We start from the raw sequence: 18,072 nt of genomic DNA on the forward strand, positions 1-18,072 counted from the left end.
TTGGTATGGGACTTCAGCTGCCCAGCTACTCCTCAGGTCAGTTCACTTGCTGCTTATGCCTCAGCCCCTTGTTACAAAACTCACCTTCTTGCACATGTAAAACTTGAATGATGTAATAAAGAAAAGAGAAAATAAAAGGCAATGAATGGGGAGGGGGGAAGAAGAAAAAAAGACAAGAAAAATGTTGGTCATGGAGGAGATAGATAGTCTGTCTAAAATTTAATGTGAAGAACAAAGAAATAGTGCCTACCAGAAAGAAGCAGCAGTGATTTTTACCAGTCTGGTGTCTAGCTCTGCCTAGAACCTTGGAACACTGATGAATTAGCAGAGCAATTCTGAAAATCCCACTTTTGAATAACAGGAAGATTTAATAAAAAGGTACATATTGCTATCAGGGAAAGCAGAGCAGGTAGGCTGGAGGCAGTTTATTTAAGAAACTTCTGGCTGCCAGCTCTATCACTCCACTGTAAGACTGTAACAGAATTTTACACATCATTGCACAGTTTCCACTGAAATAGATACAACAGTAAATCCAAATTAATTAAATAGGTAAAATAAGGATTTTTTTTTCTTTTTTTAGTCTAATGGTGTAGCCTGCAAAATAGTTTTCTTCCTGATGTTTCAAAATTAGGCTAAATCTCACCTACATTTGAATCCTTTGCTATTGAGTACAGAGTAAAACACTTTCCATTTTCTTTCCAATAAACAACTCTAAGTGGTTCTGATTTTTTTGTTTCATGAAATGGAGATATAAAGTCAGTCTGCAGTAGCAGAAAACAGACAACCAGAGTACAGAAAACTGCACACAGCAATTTGCCATAGTACCTTGCTTAGTATATTCAACAATACATTATTCAGATAGTCATACTGTAGAATAATTCATATATTGTTGAAAAATTCAAGGAAAATAACTATACTCAAATCAGAGAACACTGCATTAAAGAATGGGTTTTGCAGCGTTCCTAGAAATTTACCACTTTCTGATTCTCTAGAGAAGGAGGGAATCTGCTTCATTTGTAAAACCTCGAACAGATTACAATGACACAATCCACCCAACAAAGTTTAAATATAAAACTGTGTCAAAAATAATTGCCTTTGAAAAAAGGTATAAGGAAATAGTAAGTTTTCATCACTGCTGCTATCAGGACAGCAAGAAGAAACACAGGATATACTAAGAGCTTCAGACTGCACATCCAAGTAACAGAAACTGGGCATAATTACAGCTCTGACTTGAATGATGTGATTAAAAAAAGTCAGGAAATGAGATGGTGGGGCACAAAATTAAAAAGGAACATACAGTTTTTCAGTTAATTAAAAAACCTGAATGTCTAGTTAACGTTCAACATAGCCAATTAAACATTCTTTTCTTACTTTTTGGTCTTTTAAATGATTTTAAATTAGGTGTCGTTTATAAATAAAAGTTATATTGAAACTGTTGCAACACTTCTATGCTTCTGAAATAAGAAATTAGAAAATATCAAGATGAAATGTTTTCCTACGTATTTTCATCAAATACAATTAGTCATCAAGTTTGACCCAATTTTCAAATACTATCAGTGGTGCTCACAAATCTGTTTTCCCAGCAAATTTCTGTTTAGCATTAAAATTCCTCCCTGCTGTACCTCTCTCCATCTCAGCCCCACCTCTTCTGCTTCCTTTGGTTGTATTATCAGCTACCTTTTTGCATGGACTGAACTTCCTCCACCTCTTTCTCCACCAAGCCTTCTTGCACAAAACGTTTTATTTTTTCCCTTGCAAGGTGTGTATAGAATAGATACTCAGCACCAAGTATCCTTATTACACTGTCATTGTCACCCAGCACTGTAGTCTGGTGCAGGTCTGGGGTCATCGCACATGCAGTAGCTCCTCCACAACCACTTCATCTCACCAGAAAGGGAGACTAAGCTGCTTATGATCCTCTATACATTTTCTGGCTTCTAGCTCTGGTCTTGCACAGCTAAACCAGCTTTATTAATCATCTGGATCCCGGAGGCGATATCCTACATAGCACCCTGGGCATTACTGTGAATCATTTACCAGGAGCAACCTTGCCTGAGCTATTCCTTGTTCATTCTTCTTGCTTTCCTCTCAATCCAGTTTTAACAAACCCAAAGCATTTATATGACAAACCCTGAATTATACCAATTATGCCAAATTTGTGCTATCTTCCTGCCATGGTGGTCCCACACCAGGAGGATTTGTCCCCCTGACATAGGCTTCTCCGACTCCTTGGTAGCCTGTGGTGCCATGAACTAATACTGCAACAGCACCTGCTTCCTCATCACCAAGCTGTGACTTCTTACATTCCTTGAGACATGAATGCTCCCGGGACTCCCTCAGGCAACCGAGCAGGCTGCCTGCTGCATCCTGCAGTCCTCTCTTCCAACCTCCAGTGACAAAGCCAGTGGCATTGACAAGACCATGCACAGCTGCCTTTGAAAAGGTGGGTTAGCAGCTGCAACATTCTCCCATAGAAGGGGGCCTGGCAGGAATCTGCAAATGATCTCTGTCCTCTTTCAAAAGCCAATAGAGCCCATCTTAAAAGCAGTCACCTTTCTCACTCTCACTTTTCCAGCTGTAAGACTGATGGAAAACTTCACTGCTCTGATGGCAAGGAGCCCTTCTGTCACTTCCAGGCTGAATTTATTTAGTCAGTGTATAAGTGTTGCTCTTGTGAGAACACTGGCCTTTAGCCTAAACTGTTCATTTCCTTCCCCGGTATTTATTCCCCTTTGATATTTATAGACAGTAATCACATAGCCTCTCAGGCTTCATTGTGCTAGGATAAACAAGACAAGCTCTCTCAATGTCTTCAGCAATTCACTCACTGCTTTTCCTAGTTAGTAGTCCCCCTCTGCATTTGTGCCAGTTTCCATCTACTTCCCAGAACATGAATTGCATAGGATATCCAAAAATATATCCTGCCCACACCTTGGGCAGAAATATCACCACCTTTCTGCACATGCTGGAGATGCCTCAGTGCATACCAAGAAGATACTGCTCTTTTTCCCAGTGCTTTCCACTGAGGGCTGTTTTAACCATCATCTGTCTTGCTTGGCTACCCCAGCTGATGCGATCCCAACCTAACAGAACTTGCTCCCATTTCTATGACTGTATTTTATACTACTGAGGTCCAGCTCATTTCTAAATTTGGCAGGCATCCAATTCTTCCTGTATGTTACCTCTCGGCTTTCCTCTGTTACGATAATATCCTCTTATTTTGTGTTATCAGCAGATAACATTAGCAGTCACCTACATCTGAATCCAAGCTCCTTCACAGAAATATTAAAGATGAACAGGCTTTTTTTTTTTGAAGAATGCTACTATTACTTTCTCTTCAGTGTGGTTCTTCCAGCCAGTCCCAACTCTATTTCCAATTCCCAAATTCCATTTTGGTTGATAATATCCTACTTAATACTTCACTAGCTGCATTCTAAATTTGCAAAATTTTCCTGTAAAATATCCATAGAATTAGTTACAAAAACAAATGAAGATTGTTTGACCCTGTCCACCTTTGGCAAAACCTCATCAGTGTTCATCCTACTTTCCATTAACCTCTGTATCTTTAATTATCACTTCCTTCCAGTTAAACTCTTCAGTCTCCTTGCCTTCTTCTGAAAGCTTGTGGGGACTTAGAGCATTCCTCTGACATTTTTAGATACAAGTGTTATGCTTGCTGCCTTCCACTCTAAACCACAGTTTTTTATATGTGTCCTTCACTGTGGGCAATGTTCATGCTAGTCCTTCAGTAATTCTGCCATGGGAATTAGACAGATCACTCTCCTCTCTGCTTAAATGTATTCCCTTCTTACAGCTTTTATAAAACATCTTCCCCAGTGATACCAGGAGTCACAAAGAAGACATCGAGAGGAATCCGCGTAATTTAAACACTGGATGAAGATCCATGCTGAATATAGCAGAACTTAATATGAGGATAAACAGAATTAATACAGTTATTTAACTAACTAAAAATGTCCTATCATTAAGGCAACCATGGCACAGTTTACTTACTGCCCTGTGGAAAAGAATTCACCAAAAGGATTAAATCTGCTTGTTTCACCCTGGTAGATATTTATGCTGACCTTTGAGCTTTTTAACATTCATTACTGGCAGATTTTGTAATCAAATGTTAATAGTCACTTTTTCTTTTAAATCAACCTTATACCAACAGTCTTGGAATGTCTAGAGGATGACACTTAGGGCAACAAAACGTGACTGACAGCAAAATTCATATCAGTCATGAAGCTGTGACAGACTCTTCCACACTGCATAGTCCCAAAACATTAACTCTGGACTATCTCTACCATCCTGCTGTCTGACTTGACTTCAAACAATTCTAAATTTTTGAGGGGAGCATTTGGGCCAAAATAAGGGGTTAAACAAAATAATGAGGTTAAACTTACTTAGAGAAAAATTAAAACAGATTCTGACTTATTTTTCCTGCAAAAGAGTAAAAGTCCTGGAGTTATGCTACAGTATTACCTAGACAACAGTGTATCCTTGAAAAACTCTGTCCTTTTATTGTGTTTTTTACCATGCACAACAAGTGAATAATTATTGTTAGTAATACTGTTACTTTGCTTGGCCAGTGGTACACACTCTATAGAGAATGGATAAAACTGTAATTTCCAATAGTCATAAGCAAAATTAAAACGGACATTAGGAATGAGAAAAAAAAAGGTATGAAATTGTCTGCAGACTGTTGTTTGATCAACAGTGATAGAGGGGCAAGTAAAATCTGCGTACTTAATTGTAGACATCCATTGTGGTATTAAATAGATCCGACCTGAAATCAAGAACTATTATTCTGTGAGAAACTCCAGCATTTCAAAGTATGATTTTGTTTTGAATTCAAAAGCAAATACAAAATGTTGGCCTGTCCCACCAAATAAAGTTCAAGACCTATTTCTGAATCCAGTAATGAAAAGCTGTGAATATAGAAACAGCATTAAATATTATACATATAATTAAGACCACAACACAAACCTGAAGACAAGACAGAATAGAAATGCAAATTTGAAATATTTTCATGTTTTGCTAAAGTAGACTTCTCCCTGGAGAAACACAAAAAGATGCATTCTTGGAAAAAAGAGTAAACTTTAAGATACCTGCAGTTTTCAATAAAAACCTACACCAATGGGAAAAAGAACAAATGATTTTGTAATCACTGGGTGGAAACAATTTACACAAACATGCTGTCCCATCTGAAAAAACTAACAACTGCAGACCAGACTCTTAGAAAGACAAATAAAATATTAACCTATATACCACAGATGTGATCTCAAATTAGCTTTAAAAACAAAAACATTTTGATGATTCAGAGAGCTCTTACTGGTTCTGATCAGAACTAAAAATAGGCAGACATTGTGAGAAGTCTCATGTTTCCAGTAATACTGGTATTACTGAATTGATCTGGTATTTTATTTAATGAGATCTTCACATTGATGAACTAGGGCTGTTATACCACAAATGAAACAGACCACATGACAGTCCATCAGGGAAAAGGTAGACTAAAAATGCATTATACAGCTTGTAAAAATATAGCAAGGGATTCCAGCAGATACATCAGCCATAGACTAAAATCCTCCTGGAGTGCAGCCAGGAGAGATATTTTATTGAGACATGCCATAACAAAGAGGTCATAGAATAACAGAATAGTTTGGATTGGAACTTTAAAGGTCATATAGTCCAACCAATCCCACTATCAGCAGGGACATTTTCAACTAGACCAGGTTTCTCAAAGCCCCATCCAAGCTGACCTTGAACACTTCAGGGATGGGGCAACCACAGCTTCTCTGGGCAAACTGCGCTAGCATCTCACCATCCCCATATCATAATAAATTTCTTCATTGTACCGAGTCCCAATCCACCCTCCTCTAGTTTAAAACCACTCCTCCTTGTCCTATCACAGCAGGCCCTACTAAAGTTTGTCCTCATATTCCGTAAAAGCCCCCTTTCTAGTACTGAAAGGTTGCAATAAGGTCTCCCCAGAGCCTTCTCTTCTCCATGCTGAACAAGCCCAGCTCTCTCATCTTGTCCTCAGAGAAGAAGGGCTCCAATGCCCTGATGATTTTTGTAGCCCTACTCTGGATCCTCTCCAACAGGTCCATGTCATTCTTGTACTGAGGACTCCAGAGCTGAACGCAGTACTGCAGGGGTGGTCTCACCAGAGTGGAATAGAGGGGCAGGATCACCTCCTTTGACCTTCAGGGTGTCTTGAACATGATCTTCTTTTACAGTGGGAGGGACTTTGCTCCCCCTGTTTCTGCCTTGAGGTCCATCCACTCCAGAGGTGTGCAAGAAGAGGTTGCCAAAAGGTCATTCCTTCCTCCTTCACAGAGTCATGCTGGACCACTCTGCTCCATAGCCACAAGGAAACAGAGTCTTGTTACATCGGTCATGCACTGACTATGAGAGTCACTGTGGTGGCTCACACTCCTATTGCAGTGTTCTCCTCACACTCCTCTTGCTATAGTCCTCTTGCAGCACAAACCAAGCTGCACATTCACCATAGAGCTGCTTTGGTACCCTTCTTCCTTCAGACCTGTCACACCAGGTGCTGATGGTGGTCAGCCTCAGCTGAGCATCTGCCTCACATCATGCATCAAAGACCAGCCAGAGAGACCCTGCACCCCTCACCCAGGAGTGACTCGGAGGGAGACCTGTTAACACAGCATTGGTCAGTGTGACACAACGTGCTGGTATATTGTGCATCAGAGGACACATTATTTAAGAGACGACAAGAGTTCACAGCATGAGCCTGGAGGAAAGTACGCATCACTTTAAAAACAAAGCAGATGTAAGTCTGCATCTCAGAAGAGATGTACCCTGAGAACAGCTGCACAGCCCGTATGGTCGATGCTGGCTGCAAGCAGGAGAGAAGCCCAGGAGGTTGCTGAGAAGGAATTACAGTAACTGAGCCTTGTGGTCAGTACATCCAGTGCATTATTTCCAGTTACTAGAGAATAAAAGGTAGTCTTGTCTGAGCTGGAAAATATTTTTCAAGCAACAGTCTACCTATAACTTTTATAGAAAGTAGCTTAAAAGAAAAAAACCCCAGAAGTTAATCATATGGATTATTGTTTCCACAAATGTTCCTCCAGCTGCAGAGCTAAAAGAATGGAGGTTTCTACCATAAGAAAACTGTTCAGCTGCATTTATGTCTCTTCTGTTCTAGTGCAGCCAGGCAGTAATAGCACTGAAATGCCATCTGATGGAGAGAGGGAGCCGGCAGCAGAGGTGAGACAGATCGTTGTCAGCCAAATACTCTCTGAGCTGAGATTAGTAACAGCTCAGAGGAACCTACAATGCATGGCGTGAGGGTGTGAGAGCAGAGTGAGAGCATGGCTCTCATTTCCAGTGCTGAAGTGGTGAACTTACTCACTTTTCTTGGCTCAGCCCTATCCTTTACTTTCTGCAGAAGGATGCTTAACAGATGGACCAAACTAGGAGCAGACACTCACTATGCCCCATGCATAACAGCACTGATCTCAGACAACACACAAGTACCTTGATGACCTTTTAGCAGTGAGCTTCAGGACCACCAACCAGCACCCGATAACAGCCTGAAACAGCACCTCTAGGTATGAAATAGCCTTTCTTAATTCCTTCCAGTGGCAAACTTAAAGGCTGATGGTTACACTTTAGCTTCAGATTTAATTATTTCACCTTAATTGTCCAAATCCTAACCATCACCATGCATGTAGCTGAAGCAGAAATGAAACTTGCTGGGCTGACTGCTTGCGACAGCCCAGAGCAAGAAATGAAAACCAAGTTAAAAGAGTGTGTGAGGGAAAAGAGAGATAGTGAAAGGTAGCTGAGGAACAGATGCGATAACAGTGGTCATGAGCAGAGGCAGATCCTCCTCCTGACACAGGGATAGTGGTCACAACCCCAGCACCGGTAGCAATTATTTGGATTATGGTTTTGCCTTACAGCTGTAATTTGAACAGGTCTCATTGGGAAAGGAGAGAAGCTAGTTTTGGACTTCAGAGTATGTAGATCCAAGTAGGAAGGAATAAAGATCCATGGCTGTCCCCCTTCATCATTCAGCAACAAAATTAAGGAAGCCATCACCAAAGATCTAATTTGATTCTTGATTTACTACACAACAGTTCTTACTGGCACAACTGAGAGTACCATGGCAGCATTTGAAAGATAAAGTTAAGCAGGTTTCAATACCCCAACATGAAATAAATGATGGTAGGATTCCTCCTTTGTGCTACAGCTCAAAAATTCAGTTGGAAAGTGCCTGCAGCTCACCATGGCTCCTACTCCACTCTAACCACTCATTCTCCTTTATATCTTAATACTATTTTATGATATTATACATTCTGGATGACAGTTGCTTAGTTACAAAAACTCTCAGATCAACAGCTACAATATTAAAATATTGCCAAAGGTCAAATCCCACTCTATGATCATTCAGTGTCTTAAAGACATGGGGTTTATTATTTTCTTTGTGTCTGAGATAAATACTCAAAGATGTTTTATTATAATAGGCTGTGCTCTGGTGAAGCAGTTGTACAGCCTGGGACAATACATGCAATGCTAGCATTATAATTGTAGGCAATCTTTTATTATAATCTCTGAATACATAAAGTTTATATCTTAGCCCACATCCTTCACCCCCAGAAAAATAAATCCTGGAAGAAAATGGAATTATGAAACTGTTGTCCAAAAGTAAAGTTGTAGAGAAAAGATCAATAAAATGAGGTTAAACATTTCCAGGCTTTCAGAACAAAAGAAATAAAAATAAGCTTGCTCCCTGAGAAAGAACTGCATTGCATCACACAGACATTACTGAATTCCTAGGGAACAAGCTTTATCATCTCTGTTTTAACAGAGGGAAAACATGGGCATTTTTATAGCCTGTGCAAGTTCTGCGTCATATAGAAGGTGGTACATCATCAAGACCTTTGGCCTGGCTGCCTTTCCTATTTACAAGTCCTTTCCCACTCACCCTGTTGCAGCCATTTGTACAAATGTGGCATCAGGGTGCCAGGATCCCTTACTGCATCCTCTGCAGGCTTTGTCCCAACAGAACTATGGCTACCTGAATACCTACCTGCTCATTCACTCCACAAAGGCTATTTGTTTATAAGCATGGGGATCATCTAATAAAATAATTGGGGCTTGGTATACTCTCTGACAATGGATCCCAGGGACTTTCTGTAGCTAAGGCTTCCTTAGCCTACCATCAAAACCAACACAGCCACTACAGAAGTTGGGGATATACAGGTGACTTCTCTAGAGAGAATGCAGATGTATTCTGTCTAGAAAGCCCTCTAAGGCTTTGGAGAATACTGAGAATTGCTCAAACCCATCAGGAATGATACAGCATGTGCAACAGGGTTTTAAGAGCTGACAAGAGTTTTCTGAGAATTTCTACCCACATCCTACCACTCCAGGGCCACAGAGCATCTAGAGGAGATTAAAAATTCAAACTTCCAAACACACAGTGACTGCTTCTTAGAACTACCCAGTTCTCTGCTTAAAAATTGACAAGGGTGCACCTATTCATCTACTTACTAGAATAGTTCTGAAGGTGACTGCAGCACGCAAGTGTGAATACAACATGGATTCAAGAATGTTACAAACTAATCAGGTATATTTGCTAATATATATGGTTTTGTATTACAGAAACTCATTATCAGCTTGAAAGCCACCTTGTGAATAAATCTGGAAAGGCTTGTTTGTGTAAATCTCCGTATTCATTTTGTACCTTATAAATGAAGAGAATGACCAACCCACCAAGGAACCATTCCCTTCAAAATGAGGTAAAAGCAGCAAGCATCAACTAATGCATTTCCCCCTGGGTCAGCACTTGTTAGTGACTATTAGCTGTAGTTTCCTCAGTGATCTAAGTAATGTCAGAAAGATCAAAGAAAACCCAACTGACTTAATGATCCATTTGCAATTTCACTACAGCAGCCATGCAGACTGAAGCATGAAATCTTTGAGACAAGTAGACATTAGTGACAGCTTACAGCAGCAGGGTTGGAGGAATGAACATTTCCTTTCATGATGAAAACCACTTGCTGCCTTCTGTATATGCAGGGTCTGGTGGTGCTTAGAATGTGATGATGGGATCACATAAAATATCTTTACAAGTAGTAACACAGCATATAACAGAACTGCAAGCGGGTCTTTTGGTGCATAACATGATAAAAGTTACAAGCAGGCCTAACAGAGGAAAAGACTCTTTAAAAATCATGTAGAAAATAGGTCCTCAGTGATACTGTTTAGTGGTGGTCTTGGCAGGCCTGGAGAAATGGTTGGATCTGATGATCTTAAAGGTTTTTTCCAACCTAGTTGATTCTATGATTCTATGAACCCCAACCCAGAAGAAGAGACCACCACGCCAACTACCCTAAACACACATCCCAAAGCTAAGCCACTGACAGTTCCGGTGGTCACAGAGCTGGTGATCTCTATGCCAACTTCCTTTCTGGACTAAATCCCACAGGATACTAATCTGTATGTAGATAAAGTTATTAAAACTCCTGTGCTTGTGTATTTTGGGCATTTTAATCCTATTCCAGTTTCATGACCAAAGCCACCAGACACAACCACCCAGCACTTCCCAAGGGAACACTGTATTAAAATCCTTGTGCAGACAGATTCTCCTATGGTGAAATGCCACTGAAATGCCTGCCAGCAAAATTAGGCTGAACATACACAGCCTACTTGGAATTTTACTGTGCAGGCCTGTTGACATGGCAGACAGGTGCTCCAAACGAAAGCAAGGTCTCTCTGCATTGCTCTGTATGCAAACACAGAGATTGCCTCTTGTGTGGAAAGACTAGAAAAGTAATTAAGAATAGCTGGAGGAAGAACAGAAATACTAAGGATTAGGCTGGAGTCCCCAGAGTATTTTTGAATTCCCTAGTAATATACCAGAACGATAGTTTGTACCATACACATTAGTGAGAGGTGGAGTCTACATTTGCCTCTCAGCAGTTAAAGAGCTCACAGACCACCTATATTGCTATGGGGTCACTAAATCCTAAACACAAACCAGCTCACTGAGGCCTCCTGCTCTCCTGCTGCCCATAATGGAGACAGATATCAAGGTTACAAGCAGGAAGGATGCCTAGACAATTAGGAAAATATGGCTGCCGCAGTTGACATTTCTGTTGTTTTCTTTTTCACAGAATAGGGAATATCAAGTCAATACAGGTCAATATCAAGTGTGGATCAAAATATGATCACATCCCACTCTTCCACCAACACAGAAACTCTCACAAATTCATCTGGCTGAGATATGGCTTGGACGAGTGCACCCTCAGCAACTGTTTCAAAAAATGCTTCTTGAAACTTCAGGGATTATTTTTCATTTAATATCCATCAATTTGCTAGCTAAATCTGACTCTGCTTAGATTTATGTCTGCACCCAGAAATGGCTTTTTTCCAGACAGCTTCTATGGCCTGTTTACCACCCTTTTTGTTAACAGTTTGGCTGCTTTGCTTCTACTTCAAAAATTCATTCTCATGTGCAGGTTGGTTTTTTTTCTGATTTTGGTTTTTTGTTTTTGGTTTTGTTTTGTTTTTTTTTAAATTTGCTTTGGTTGCTAAGGGGGAAGCTTTAGCATGGTAGGCAAGGATTTAGTCACATGTGGGATAGAGGGAACATTATCCCTAGAGATTAATTTGGAAATCAAGTGACAATTGGCAGGGTATGTGTTTATTTCTATTTCTTGAAAGCTTTAAAAGTACCACAGGACTTTTGCATCCTCTGAAGGAGTTCTATTTTTTCCTGTTCTATATTACTCAACCTCAGAGACAACAAAGAGTATCATGCTTGTCTCCAGTGTCAGAGATAAAATTAGCAATTTCACTGCAAATCAGAAAACTAAGTAGATCATTATGAGAACAACTTTACACTCATGAAAAGGTTGTTTCACAGCCACCTTTGAAATGTATTAAAGGCAGCTGCCTCACTGTGAAGTTAATTCAATAAGCAGTGGGAATACAATTCGTTTGGTACATACTGTTTGCTAATCAAAGAGTATTTCTTGGCATCTAAACTGTGTCTGACAGAATGTTAAGCCTGAAAACATATTGTTAGTCCTCAAAGTTTTTCATCAAATTCAAGAAACATAACATGCAGTCATGCAAGCCGTCTTTCTTATTCAAGCAATGAAGGTGAATGATGCGTTATATACATTTGCAATTACGAGCTGTGGTCCTAAGAAGAGTATACAACAAATGGCTTTTGCCTCTTGTATTTCTGCACAAATAGAAATCTTGATGACTTTATCATTTCTCCTTATTCCAAATTATTGTCTCCACAGACCATTACCTAAGATGATAACAAACCTGTGAGCAAGCATTGTCAGTAAAACCCAGTCCTGGTACATCTTCTACTGAACTCAGAAACATGAAACTTTTCTTAATCAAAGTTTCCGTGTGTCTCCCATCTTGCCTATCTGTGCTATGGGGAACAGGCTGAGAAAAAACATCACCTCTCCTTCTGAAATATATCACCTTAGGAGACTTCTCTACTGCAGTTTGAACATGTAGACCTCCACCACCACATGCAGCTGCAATGAAAACCTATTAAACCAAACAGCTTGGCTATGGAGGAATATTTCTTTCACAACATGAGCTACAAAACAGCAGAAAGGGGCATGGACTGCTGCACAGTGTCTGCTTGCAGTTTTCCTGGTCTGATGAATGCTGCAGCTGAGAAACCAGGTTCTTCCTGCAAGGTGGATACTGCTTTTCAAATTGTACGTAATCTCATGACTAACAACTTCAGACATCAAAACCTTGTATGTTTTTTTGGATCCAAAAGGACCTTAACTTTGCTTTATTTTCAGAATTAAGTCAATACATAAGTGAAATGGCTACTCTGCAGATGGCAGAAATAGAGACAGCTACAAGTTATGTCTGAAAATGCCAAAGGAAACATTTCTGCAATGTAGTATTTAATTTAGGGGGGAAAAAACCCACACCAGAATTACTTGAAAAGTTCAATCATATTCCACATTTGCATCCAGATCTTTCAAAATTTAGTGTGAGGGAAAAACCCCGTCCAAATATGGTTACAAAACTGCTGCTAAAAGCAAAATAATGCATTCTTAATGAAGAGCTCTTCCCCAGCATTACTTGATAAGCAGAAAATAGCATAAAATGTATGAAACTATGCAGCAACTGGCAACAAAAGCACATATGTTATCTACCTGGACACAATAATTGTGTATTTATTTGGTCTGTGCATTTATTCTGAAAAGGACAGAATAATCTTTATATAAAAACTAATTATGAGACAGTTCAAAGTAACAAACGGTACAGCTGGAACGTATGAGCTGGCTTCTAAGTTACTGCAACATTAATGTAGTGAGATTGAAGTGAATTCTGTAAATTCTACTAACTGTGCTGCATCCTTTAATTGCTCATCTATTTATTTTTTAACAGGATCATCATCAAATAAGGATCAGTTCTGAGTCTACTTTTAGACCAGTTAACAATATAGAAGCTCAGTTTCTGTGTTAACACACATTCAAAGCCTGTGTTTTTCTACAGTGTATTTTAGTAATAAAAATACAAATAAAAATTTAAAATAAGATGCCACACATAGAAGACTAAATATTAGTTTTAGAGATAGCTTTAAAGATCCCTTTCTTTTGCAGTAGTCAAAAGTTATGCAAATAAGGAAAAAAAATATATTCATGCAGCAGCCATTGATTACGCATTTGGAGCTCATGTGAAAAATCTCAATTGTAGTTTGGAAACAGCATTAACAGGTATTCCAGCCCAATTATTTCAAGTTATAAACTCAAAGTTTGCTGTAGAGAAAGGCTTACTAAGAGTTCAAAAGCTCAAGTCATTCAGAGCTCAGACAAACATATCCACAATCCACTTTAAGTTTTTAGTTTTCTGAACAGCTTTAAGGAAGCACATTATGAGTCAGAGAAGAACAAAAGGGTTTTTCAATGGCTGTTCTACTGATGCAGCAAGTTTTAAAAAGAACCTGGTAGTTTGTTTGATCTTGCTACTTCATGGTCTAAAGAACACTCAGAAAGATGTTTACCAGAGAAAATAAATCCCCAAACAACAAAGTAGAGCGTTTAACAGTGAAATCCATGAAGTATTGCAGTAGAGAGAATTGCTCTTCAGACTCTGCAGAAAGGGAGATCCCTAGTCCAATGGACTTATAAAAACGTGAAGGATATACAAACAGCTGCAAGTGCAGTCATACAAGCACTTCTGAATCATATTCCAGTGCTTATAAAACCTTCTGTGTCAGTGTTTTACCATTTCAGATAAAGTTTTTCCTTGTTTTTTCAAGTTAACAGTCACTTGGGAGAGCTGCCATAAAAATGGCTCAATCTTTCTCAAAAATGAGGCATGTTTTCTTTTGCAGGTTGTAGTGTCACAGGCACTGCGTCATTCATCTCATACAGAAGAGGACAGCGTTCCCAATAGACCTTCCTGGCACAGGCACATCCATGCAGAGAGCAGAGCATTAGAAGGCCATTGACCCCCAGCATAAATTTTTTACACTCTGCAACCCTTCCTTTTTTTTTTCTTTTCTTTTTTTTTTTTCCTTTTTTTTTTAAGGGAAAAAATAGCTCTTGTGTCTTGGCATTAAATTTCACATTTCCTACAAAGTTGGCAAGAACAGTCATACATATATGCCTTTAAGCTGAAAACTTGCTGTGATTTATCAAAGTCAGAATGGTATAAATAACGCATGTCTTGCGCAGACTGCTTTTTTTGTAATCTAACAACTAATGGCCTGTCAACACAGTATTCCATATACAGAGACTCTACAGTGGTCTATAGTCTCATTTCTGTATGATAAATGAAGGCTCCTTTGGAGGCAAACTCACTCTAACAGTGTCCTAATATCTTTGATATAATGTGTGATGCTATGCAGAGAGAAAAGCTGTGCATCTTTAAGGTATGTAAAGGTAGCTAAGGAACCAAATTCTGCAGTTTCAGGCTTCAATCACAAGAAAAAAAAATTAAAAAAATAATCTACCCAATACCTGAACCTGATGCATAAATAAAAACTTAAATGATCTAGATCATTCAGATAGATTTGTCCACATCAGTAAGGAAATCCAAGACAAGATGTTCAGTGCTCATCATAAGAAACCACCTTTGAAAAACCAAATGGAAAAACCTGCACTCAGAAAAAAAAACAAAAAACAACAAAACAAAACCAAAAAACCAAACCAAACCAAACAAACTCAACCCCAGAAAGAAAGAAATAAAAAAAAAAGCTAAACCAATCCCAATTACACAATATGTTATTAGGCTTTAGAGCAAACTTTCATTTCAAGATACAAAACCTTGTCTTTCAATGTGTATCTCTAAATATTTTAAGATTATGCACAAGTTCTGACTAACCCACGGTAAAATGGAGTTTCTTTAAAAGGAATTAGAAAAGCAGCATTACCAAACACACACATTTAGCACAGCAGCATATGTTATGTCCCAGAAACTTACCTTTCTGTGATCGTTTCTCTGAGACCACTAGCAACCCCCTTCACCACCGTACTAGCCTTTGGTGTCAGCACTACTTGAGATATAAAGAAGGAACCTTTCTTTCTTCTTTCAGTGACTGATGCCTGGAGGAATTGAATCAGCTTTTCTGGATCTGTTGTGTTTGCCCAGGGAGCTGGCATCATCTGGCCTGGCCAAAGAAATGCTACCTCGAGAGCCACTGGACTGTGGTAGAACACCAGCACTTGGTGTTCCTTTTCCCACAGGTACTGGAGACTTACTTCATGGGCAAATATAGCAGGACACATTTTGTTTCCGTATGTGTCTTTGAGCATTTGGACAAGCTTTTCATGATGGTATTTCTGCATCCCGTAGAAGTGATTGAAATCCAAAAAGACCACTTCTTTTGGGTGGTCAGCAAGAAACGCATTGATCTCTTCCAGACCCTCCTTGACTTTGGCACTGAATAAACCATGAGCAAAGTAGAGCTCATTGTCTGGATCTCTGGGCTTGGTGGAAATTCTAAGATCAAAATACCGTATACCTGCCCCCAGCTGGCTGGTGAAGTTCATGGTCTGTGTAGCCAGCCACTTCCTCATCAGCTTTTTAGCCACAGTCCCAAAAACAGACACAAAATTCTGGACCGTCTCTGGCTGTTCAGGACCAACTGGAGAAGCTTCATCGATGTAAAAGCTAAATGAGTCATGAGAACCTAAAAACACAATAGAAGAAAACCATCAATATTGTATTCATATATTAAAAATCATTAGTGATTCTTCATAATTTTCTGACCTGTACCAACACTCACCAACAGACTCCTCCCCTGCCCTTTCTCTCAATATACTATATTTGTCTCTCAGCATTTACCACAACAGCACCTTGCAGGAACTTGAAGTAAACAGGCACTACTTCCACGGCTTGTATGGTCACTTCCTTCCTTTATTCTCATTCTTATGCCTTTAAGGTCACTGAAGTCATTGGGGTCTGAACACCAAAGCAATCCTGGTGTAAGTCCAACAAACCTAGTCCCATAATAAGTCCCCTAGAGCCAATGAAAAGAGGAGAGTCGGGCCTTGCACACTGAATCATGCACTGTGTAGTTCACAGAAACAAAGAAAAAAAATTAAAACAACTAAAGAAACCCCATGAAACAAACCAGTAGCATCATAGCTGGCTTAACATCACAGCTAAAATATGAGTTGAAAATGTCAAGACCACGTAACCTTTCTAACCTTATCTTTATTTCAAGTCTCATCAACAAGGTTACTGGATGCAGTTTCCCTTCTTAAATTTACCTCAAATTCTTTAGTTTCCTTTACTACAAAAGTACAACAGATAAAGCCAAGGATAGCGCTGCGTGCCACTGATACAATACAGAAACTGCAATGCGTGCTCTCGACAAGAACAAGACGCAGTACTTAACATGCCTATGTACAGAAGTTACCGCTTTCCACAACAAAACAAAGACGAATAAAAATGTATGAGACACTTTGCTATGCAAAATACTATTTCTAAGGTACATCCATTAAAAAAAACCTCCACCACAAAACAACTTATCTTGCTCAGCATTCAGACATTTACATGAAAGCAGCTGATAAAGCTAAGGACATCAGCAAACTCATGATCATTCCCCTGTAAGGGTCATTGTCTTACTTTATGGAGAGGTGAGCTGACACTAGAAGATGCTTATCACCTTTGAATACCACTACCCTTCTGAACACTGATGGTGAAATCTGGCAGTTTATACAGAAATACTGTCTGGCTGCAGGCAGAGCCACAGTCCTGCTGTCCCAGCTAGAGGGATGCTTCTGGTCAGACTCACCGTAGCAAGGAGGTCTGCTCCAGAACTTTTGTAACACTGCTTTCAAAACTCCTTCAGTGTCAGCAGGACTCTATTTCAGAAAAGGACTATACCACTAGGCCCTCAGAGATCCAGATTCTAGCATCAAAATGAGTTCAGAGCACAGGTCTTGCCTGCTACTGATACTTTTGTAGGTGCCTTTAAAAATTACTTTCCAAAGCACGCATGCTGTGGCAAGTACCACATTAATGAAATCCTGCTAGTCAGTCATTCCTGATGGCAATGCTATTTTAACTGAACTGGAACAAACCCTATAAACTGAAGTGACAGCTATAACATTTTCTTCCTTAACAATAAATGAAGTCACAAAAAAATCATCTTAGACTCTGGCTTGGATTTGGCTTTGTTTAATCTGAGAAATGTCTTAAGGTTTTGTACAGCCCTGCTTTTCACGGCTGTCTCTTTGAACTGCCTTTTACTTTAAATATTAGATAAATTTTCCATTTTGATTAAGCTTTCTACTGCAAAGTGTTGCAGAGATAACATATTTCTTGCAGAAGCTGATTAGATCATGGAGTATCTGGTTACACACTGATATCCTGGGGGACCAGATCTGCATACAGAATTTTAACAGTAAAACAAATGATTAGAGCAATGACTTGTGTTTCAACAGTATTACAGGGAGATCAATGAGATACATTAAATGTTCTGCTCAATGTAACCTGCACTAATCTAGAAATCAAAGTAAATTGAGTCTTGCTTAAACCAAGGCATAGCTACTGATATTAACAAGGGATGGTTCTTGTTAACTC

The 18,072-nt window shown here is 39.4% G+C and overlaps 1 protein-coding gene across 1 annotated transcript in view; it reads right to left on the reverse strand.

Annotated features, from left to right (window-relative positions):
- Positions 1–16,171, reverse strand: part of PLCXD3 (phosphatidylinositol-specific phospholipase C, X domain containing 3) — a gene marked incomplete at its 5' end in the record, with an annotated part of 24,079 nt that extends 7,908 nt beyond the window's left edge. Inside the window, one exon of the mRNA XM_010015497.1 lies at positions 15,463–16,171. Coding sequence (XP_010013799.1) covers positions 15,463–16,171 — 709 coding nt within the window. The remainder of the gene's footprint in view (positions 1–15,462) is intronic.
- Positions 16,172–18,072: the final 1,901 nt, after the last annotated feature.

This window comes from Nestor notabilis, unplaced genomic scaffold (assembly GCF_000696875.1).
Source record: "Nestor notabilis isolate BGI_N333 unplaced genomic scaffold, ASM69687v1 scaffold8285, whole genome shotgun sequence".
Lineage (NCBI taxonomy): Eukaryota > Metazoa > Chordata > Aves > Psittaciformes > Psittacidae > Nestor > Nestor notabilis.